We start from the raw sequence: 8,966 nt of genomic DNA on the forward strand, positions 1-8,966 counted from the left end.
TAGATCCCACCATGGAATTGATTGCCAGTCTCATCATGGGAAATAACTACCACCAGCTGCCCAGCCACTCAACCAGGCCCAGCCAAGTTGACACACAAACATAACTACCACATCTGGAAATGTCCTTATTTCACCATCATATTTGAGGGACAATTTTTCTGGGTACATAATTCTTGGGTGGAAATTTTTTTTTTCAGTGTTTTACATATACCATCCCATTGTCTTCTTGCCTGCATGGTTTCTGTCGAGAAATCCGAGCTTAGTCTTATTGGTTGCCCCTTGTAGGTGACTTTTGTTTTTCCTGTGCTGCTCTCATGATTCTTTCTTTGTCTCTGGTTTTGGTGAATTTGATGATGATATGTCTAGGTGATTTTCTTTTGGGGTATATCCTGTTTGGGGTTCGTCAGACTTCCTGAATGGATATAGTCTCATCCTTCATCATATAAGGAAAATTCTCTTTCAACAAATCTTCAACAATTTTCTCTATGGTTTTATTTGTCTCTTTCTGTTCTGGAATTCCAATCACACGTAGGTTATTCCTTTTGATGGCATCCCACATGAACCGTAGGCTTTCTTAATTTTGTTTTGATTTTTTTTCGGATTGATCTCTTTCCAAAGACATAATCTGGTATTTGCCTTCAATCTTCCTTATTCTGTCTTCCATTGATTCAGTTCTGCTCCTTTGCCCATTCAATGTCATATCTATTTCTGAAAATTTAGTGTTAAATCTTCTGAATTTCTGTGTGTAGATTTTGTATCATTTCTAATTTTTCATTTATTTTGTCATTTTGTTCTTGTATTGTCTTTCAAAATTGTTCTAGGGTTTTTTCTGTGTTTTCCTTGATCTGTCTCTCAATTCGTTGAACATACCTAAGCATAATTCTTTTGAATTCCTTACCGCATTTTTCTCTCTTTTTGGGGAACTCTTACATTTCCTTGAAGATTCATTCAATCACTCATTCATTCAAGGAATGCCTACTAAAACCAGGCATGGTGGTGGGTGCTATTCCCATCTAAGGTCTACTGGAAACCTACTTTGAGTAACTATCCTTCTCTCCTCCCACTCTGGCCATACAGAGCAGAGACAGAGTGGTGGTGGTGGGGTTACCTCTGCTTTAGGTTCTGCCCTTATCACTCAGATGCGTGGCTTGTTCACGTGCGCTTCACCCACACCCTCTCCAAAGGCAGGGGAAATACTTTGTTTGCTATTTCTTGCTTTGTTCGTTATTATCTTTAATGATCAATAAACAGATGCGGGGTGAATGATCAATCAATGCCCACTTTCTCATCTGAGGAACTAAAGGCACAGAAGAGCGAGGGTTGAGGGGGACATTTCAAGGCTTGATGCCCTACTATAGAAACCAGGCGTTCCCAGAATGGACTCAGTTCGTGGAATCCCAGCACAGTCCTCACACGCGTCCCCAGACCCCGGAAGGCATTAAGCACCCCACACACACCACTCTCCTTCCACTCACATCCATACTAGCGAGGCAGGATAGGGATCGCGAACGGGTGGGGCAGGCAATGGGAGGCGGTGTGTTGGAACCTGTGCGAAGGAGCTGGACCACCTGGGACTCGAGTTTTTATGTCGCCGGGGAACCCACGGGCAGACAGTGATGAGACGCTGAGGGGGGAGGTGGGTGCCGCCACGAGGACTACAAATCCCAGAGGACGTCGAGGCGAAGGGGCGGAAGGGGCGGTATTGGGCGGGGCCGGGAGGGGCAGGGTGAGGCGGGAGGGGCAGGAGAGCCTCGCTCTAGCTGGGAACGCAGAGCGCGGGAGAGCATGTCTGGGGCCAGCAGTTGCAGTCAGACCCCTAGCCGGGCCATCCCCGCTACTCGACGGGTGGTCCTCGCCGACGGCGTGCAGCTGCCGCCTGGGGACTATAGCACCACCCCTGGTGGCACACTCTTCAGCACCACTCCGGGAGGTAGGCGCTGCCTCGGGGGCGCCGGGTGCCCACTCAGGGTGCGGACCCTGGGGAGGATGGACCGGGCGAGCGGGGTTGGGGAGTGAGAAAGGTGGGAAGGGAAAGGGGGACCAGAACCACCAAATGGACGGGGTGCCCATGCACAGGAGCGCGGTGACTGGGAGGAATGGATAAAGGGCTTAAGGGAAACAGGCTGGGGTCACGGAGGTGGCCACAAGGAACTGGCGAGTGGCTGGCTACCCTCCAGTATCCTGCCCTCTGGGCTCGTTCTCCAGAACTCGGCTGCAAACTGCCCTATTTGTTTCCTCCTTTTGGAAGAGACAGCTGAGTACCCCCACCCACCCAAACACCGACACAGAACTGCAAAAAGCTGATGTGTGAAGCGTGGGGACATAGGGGGCAGTTGTGAGGTGAGATGGTAGGCCCAGTGATCAATGAGAGGTCTGCTAGCCTGAGGATTTTGGGGAAAAGGATAGACTCTCTTTATGTTGGATAAAATGACCTCAGGGGAGGAGGACACCATTCACAATACTTGCAGAGTTCTTTTCCCTTTAAAAGGCACCCTTAGTTTTGCGTTGGACAAGCGCCCTCTGACGGAAGTTTTGGGGTTTTGCCGAGGGTGCTCCGCTGCTCTAGCAGTGCCTCACCAGCATCTGTGGCATATTCCACCTATACCAGTTGGAATCCACGCGGGGAGGCCTGGGGCCTTGGGCAGGACTGTGCAGACAGACATGTTCTTCTGCTCGAGGGAAGGGGGCACCGTGTGACCTCTCTGAGAGTGATGAAGAAGAGGAAGCTGAGCTTGCACGACTGGGGGCCGGCCTTGGACTGCCCTCCGGAGCCAGGCTTTCCCTCCCAGCCTGGGAATCCTCTCGCCGAGGCGCTGATGAAATCTGCCCGCCTGTTTGCGTGATGAAATCCTCGTGGCTCACCACTTCCCTCCCATCCTCGCGCTGCTCCTACCCTACCCCCTTTTGCTCTTCTCCCCTCCCCTACACCTTCCTCCAAACTCCTTCCCAGACTACCGGAAAAACGCGCTAGATCCTGGCTGAGGGGTGTGCGGGCGGGGCCGTAGCCTCTTTCCCTGCCTGGCAGAGTCCACATGCTTATTTTCCCAGGCGGTTGTCCTGCCACCGGTGAGCACAGCCAGATCCGAAGTCCTCGTATGTTTGTTCCAAAGCATGCAACGTGAGAGCTGTTAGGGATTTTAGTTGCTCTCATACAATTGTGCTGCTCATACCTCTACCGTATTCCACAGAACACAGCACTGTCGCTCCAAAGCTTAGAAAATACGTTTGTATTGTCCAGTGTCAGAGTTTTTCCAGGCAGAGGGGGGAGAAATACACACATCTTTATTAGAAATGATCCACTGGAAAGTTCTCAGGGACCCTTCTTAACTAGTCATCCCTTTCCCAGACTCATGTTCTACTTGCTCTTTGTCCTGATGGGTCTGTCTATCAGGACCTTTCCTGATAATTTTGGAGTTCCCTCCAGTAAGGATGTGAATCTCTGCTTGGTCAGTTCAGGCTGGGCACTGATGCAGTCTTAGGGACTCAAGTGGGCCATTTCTGCACCTTTGGTTGCTGGATGGGGCACAACATTTTGGAAGCGATATCTAGGGGTATTGTTTATGGGAACTCTGATCCAGATCCCCCTTTAGACTGAGAATGGGGCTATGGCAAACCATAGCAAAATTCCTCTTCCAGGGCACCCTCATTTGTAAGGCATGTCAGTCCCTCATGAAGAGCCAATCAGTCTTCCTGGGACACTGCAATGTTTGTCCTCAGTGGAAAAGAAACAGCAGTTGGTTTGAGCTCTTCCCATTCTTGTAACTCCAGTTTGCTTTCCATGGTCATTAACCCTCCACAGGCAGATCTGAAATTAGGTGTCTGGAGAACTTGAGAAGAATTTGCTGAATGGAGTGTAATTTGAGTCTGTAGAGTCTTGAAACTCTCCAGTGACACCATGCACACTCCTTTAACCAGCAGAACCTTTGAAAGGATCAAAAGCCTTCCTCTACCCCTCACCTAGTCAGTCTTCACATTCCCACTTCATGTTAGATTTTTGACCCCAAAGCCTACAGGGGCTGCTTGGGTCATACCTAAGACCTGTACCTAGATAAGTTTAATCAGAAGTAAGCAGGTAGGACTGCAGGTGTTAATGACACCCTGTTTGCTTAGATAAACAAGGTCTGTGCCCAGGAAGCTTACCTTGGAGCAGCTCCCAACTTTTTGGCTATGGAACAGACAGTGCCGGGAAGACAGGCGGTGGGTGGGATGCTGAAGCTAGCATAGCCTATGTCCCAAGGCCTTAGTCACATAGAGAAGAGAAGTTCTATCATTATTAATGACAGGTTAGGAGAACTTGGACATTAAGGCAATGAGGGAGAAGTAATGGACTTCTCACATTGACCCAAGCTTCCTTTTAAAGTTCTTCATTAAAGACTTAGGAGCTCTGGTAGTGTAGTGCCTAAGGCACTTGTCTGCTTACCAGAAGGCTGGCAGTTCAAACCCACCAGCCACTCCTCAGAAGGAAGGTTGGGCAATCTACTTCCATAGTGATACCACCTTGGAAACCCAAGGAGGGGTCGCCATGTGTCAGGTCTGACTCGATGGCACATAACAATAACAACATTAAAGACTTATTGACTAGGGATCTGGTGTGGAGTACCCCAAACTTACTTTATAAAGCATTCATCACAGCCAGCCTTGGAAGACAATCTGACTGCCAGATTTCAGGTGCTAGTTTGGGAGATAAAAACAGAGCTGAAAAAGTATCATAAGCATCAAAAGTGTATCTATAGATGAAGCAATTTGACAGATGTTCCCCATTTCTGAGTAAACAGTAGAACTTATGTAATATTCAAGTGAGCCACCCTGATAGGTCTTACATTTCAATGATGTGGAGTTAATTGCCTTCAGAGACCTACATATTTAAAAAAATATTGTCAAAGGTGGAAGATCATTATTCTTTGAAAGGTTTTTTTGTTTTGTTTTTCTGAAAGAAAAAAGTATTTCATTTTTCATTACCAAATTTGGTGAAAGAGGGTGGGTAGAGTAGTACCATATTTATGTTTTCATATAAAGTTGTGAAATATTTTCTCGTATGGGTCGTTCATTATTTGATGTTAAAGGAGTTAGGAAGGGGCAGAAACGTTGAAAAAAGAGGATTACATTCCAAGGTGACTGTTTTTAAAGAAAAATGTACATTTGTACATATGGATTCTTGCGTGATTAAATAAACAAAAAGCCTGTTACTTTCTGGTGTTACTTAGACCTGAGCCAGTGTTCTTTATCCATTACGATTCAAAACAAAGGGAATCACGAGTGTTTGTTTATATGTTCCTTGATTAGACAGGAAGTTCTTCTAGAGCAGTCTTACTCATCTTTGTGTGCAAAGCATCTAGTGCAGGGTAAGGTATTTGGAAGGTGAAAGGTTGACATAAATCCTGGAAAGAAACCATTACCACCAGGCCTGAATCTAAGCTGGCTTAATAATAATGCTGGAACTTTATTTTCTGTCTTCTCAGTTGCAGGGTGTAATTCTTTATGTCTGAATGCTCCAGGGGCTTAAGGAAGGAGCAGAAATTAAATTTCTCTGAACTTTTCCACTTAGTACAGGTAGTCCCCAACTTATAACCAAGTTACGACAAACCTCACTTATGACCATCCATTTTTTGTTTTTTTCATCAAAATAGTAGTATGTACTACATACACTATAGCATATAGTTTACTAATGTTATCATTCTCAGATGTTTACTCACAGATGTTCAATTTTATGATTTACTGTTTGGATTTATAAAGATACTGATAGTAAAAGGGACTAACAATGAAAAAAATAAAATGAGGTATTTGACTTACATAAGAACCAATGGAGTTGTTGGAATGGAAGCCCAGCATAAATCAGGCACTACCTGTTTTACAGGTAACAGTATTGCTGACAGATGAATTCTTCTGATATTTTTGAGCAGAGAGTAGAAGGAAATGACTTTTTCATACAGTGAACAAATTAGTATTGAGGCCAAGGTCTCACTTGAATTGCTGCTCCTTATTTACCTCTGTGCACCCAGCATAACTGACTGACTGGACAGGAGTAGGTGATGTCTGCCCACTGGCATTTAGGTGTTCAAGGACACAGGATACAAAAGGCCCCTTGTAATCCTGATGGCAATGTCTATGATAGATCATTGACAGGGCTAGATACTAGGCCCAGAGTACTAGTTACCAATTGCCTGGGGATGTTTGTCTTGGTGTGATAGGCTATATCAGTTAGCTGTCATGGTATAATAAACCATCCCAAAATGTAGTCATTTAAATAATGTTTTTTTCATTTCTTTCCATTCTTTGGGCAGTCTACCGATCTTGCCTGGGCTCACTCATGAGATTGAATACCATTGGCAGCTGGATTGAGCTGGGTTAGGGAAGGTCCAAGATGCCCTCATTCACATGTCTGGAGCATTGGTGGGGATAGCTGGAAAACTGGTAGCTCTCTCTTTCCTCTTGGTCTCATCTAATTCAGTAGTCTTCTTGTTGTTGTTAGTTGCTATTCCCAATCATGGTGACCCCATATGTGCAGAGTAGAACTATCCCATAGAGTTTTCAAGACTGTGACCTATTGGAAGTAGCCTGAACGCAGTTTCCAAGAGGGCAAAACAAAGTGTAAGTCCTCTTAAGACCAAGGCCTGGAGATCACATAGCAACACTCACAGTATTCCTTTGGTCAATGCAAACCACTACACCAGCCCAGATTCAAGGAGAGGGGAACTGACCACCTTCAGATGAGAGAAGCATATGTGTACAAGGACGGGAGGAGTTATGAGGGCCATGTTTTCAAACAATCTTCCACAAGGACCAAGTCTCAAAAAACAGGATTTTGTGGGAACTTACTGCCCATCTGATATGCAGCCAGCAGAGCCAAGGCCAGGTGTGGAAGCAGACCAGAATTACAAACCTGTAAATAAGTTGTTTTATGAACAGAGCTCCTGAAAACTGAGTCATAGATCTCATGCCCATTTTCAAGGTTTTATGCCCAGTTCCACAAAGCAAACCAAGCAGGCGGCCACGATGCAAGGCCAATGGGCACTGAATCCTACTTTGTGACATGCTGCCTTTTATCAACCCTCAACCACCTGACCTCCTCTGTCTACCACCAAGCATCCTGCAAGTCAGGCTTTCGGAAGGCCCTTCAGAGGACCCAAAGCCAGCCCTGTCCCTTCCAGTGCTCCCACTCACATAGCCTTTATTTTCTGGAATACTGGCAATAGAATTGTTTTCGTTTCTTAGAGCTGCCATAACAAAATACCACAAAGTGTGTAGCTTTATAGAACAGAAATTTAGCTTCTCACAGTTCTGGAGGCTGGAAGTCCTAATTCAGAGTGGGAGTAGGGCTACACTCTCCTTTTCACTCTGCTTAGGGGAGGATCCTTCCTTCTCTCTTTGACCTACTGGTAGCCTCAGGCATTTCTTGGCATTGCTTGGCTTGTAGGTGATTGTCATGTGCTGTCTTCTTCTATGTGTGATTCCCAATCTATCCTCATTTTTAAAAGACTATTGTGTTTTAGGTGAATGTTTACACAGAAAATTAGGTTCCCCTTTAACAATTTTTATACAAATTGTACCTTGCCATTGGTTACAATTTTTACAATGTGTTCAGCATTCTCATTATTTCTATTCTGTTTGTTCTGTTTCCGTTAATCTGGCTTCCCTTCCCCTCCTTGCCTTCTCACCTTTGCTTTTGGGTAAATATTGACCATTTGTTTAAGGGAACACATTTCTCCTGGGTGATACTGTTTCTTTTATAGGTCAATCTATTGTTTGGCTGAAAAGTGACCTCCAGGAGTGGCTTCAGTGCCAAGTCAAAGGGTATCTTGCTGTTGTTGTTATGTGCCATCGAGTCTGACCTGACTCATAGCTACCCGTCCTTGGGTTTCCAAGGTAGTATCATTACGGAAGTAGATTGCCCAACCTTCCTTCTGAGGAGTGGCTGGTGGGTTTGAACCACCAGTCTTCTGGTTAGCAGTCAAGTGCCTTAGGCACTACGCTACCAGAGCTCCCAAAGGGTATCTTAGGGCAGTAATCTCTGGGGTTCCTCTAATCTTCATCAGTCTACTAGGTTTGGCCTATTTTTAGGAATTTGTATGTTGTTCTACATTTTTTTTCCAGCTGTCTAAGATCTTCTGTTGTGTCCCCAGTCACAGTGGCTGGTAGTAGTAGCTAGTCACCATCTAGTTGTAGTTTCAGATTAGGAGAGGCCGTGGTTTGTGTGGTCTAGTTTTTTCTTCGAGTCTTTGATTTTCTCCACTCTCTTTTGCTCTAGATGAGAAGAGAACAATAGTAGTATCTCAGATGGCTGCTTGCAAACTTTAAGACCCCAGATGCTACTCACCAAACTAGTGTGTAGAACATTGTCTTTATGAATTATGTTATACCAGTTGACAAAGTTGTCCCACGAGACTATGGTCCTAAGCCTTTTAAGCCAGTAAATCAATCCTGTGTGTTTTTTGGATATGTTTAGGAAGTCTTTGTAACTGTGCCCCCATATGTTTTAGTATATATATGGGTATATATATAACACACATAAACATGTATATACATATGCCTACAGATGTACCTATACATGCATGTACATGTACTCACATATGCCTTCTTATACACATGTATGCTTACATGTTTACCTGTGTAACCACACAAATACTTTTTAGTTGTTATTACTGTTGTTGCAAAATTGTATCTGTTATAGCATTTACTGAAATTGTCCCTTTTTCTTGTGTTCTGGTTAGTGTCTTCATTTACCTTGGTCAAGTTGTACAGACATCACCCATACAGGCATACCTTGTTTTACTGTGCTTCATAGATACTGTATTTTTCACAAATTGAAGGTCTGTGGCAACTTGTATTGAGCAAATCTATCAGTGCCATTTTTCCAATAGTATGTGCTCATATCATATCTCCATGCTACATTTTGGTAATTCTCACAGTATTTCAAGCTTTTTCATAGTGCTATTGCACAGTTGATAGACTACAGTATAGTGTAAAAA

General features: G+C 44.7%; 1 protein-coding gene across 1 annotated transcript in view; it reads left to right on the plus strand.

Moving 5' to 3' along the window:
• The first annotated feature begins 1,785 nt into the window (after positions 1-1,785).
• EIF4EBP1 (eukaryotic translation initiation factor 4E binding protein 1) overlaps positions 1,786-8,966 on the plus strand; it is a 43,796-nt gene continuing 36,615 nt past the window's right edge. Inside the window, exon 1 of the mRNA XM_007934975.2 lies at positions 1,786-1,930. Within this exon, the coding sequence (XP_007933166.1) occupies positions 1,786-1,930 (145 nt within the window). The remainder of the gene's footprint in view (positions 1,931-8,966) is intronic.

Source organism: Orycteropus afer, unplaced genomic scaffold (genome assembly GCF_000298275.1).
Source record: "Orycteropus afer afer isolate SDZICR_OR568_19922 unplaced genomic scaffold, OryAfe1.0 scaffold00024, whole genome shotgun sequence".
In the NCBI taxonomy this organism is placed as follows: Eukaryota; Metazoa; Chordata; class Mammalia; order Tubulidentata; family Orycteropodidae; genus Orycteropus; species Orycteropus afer.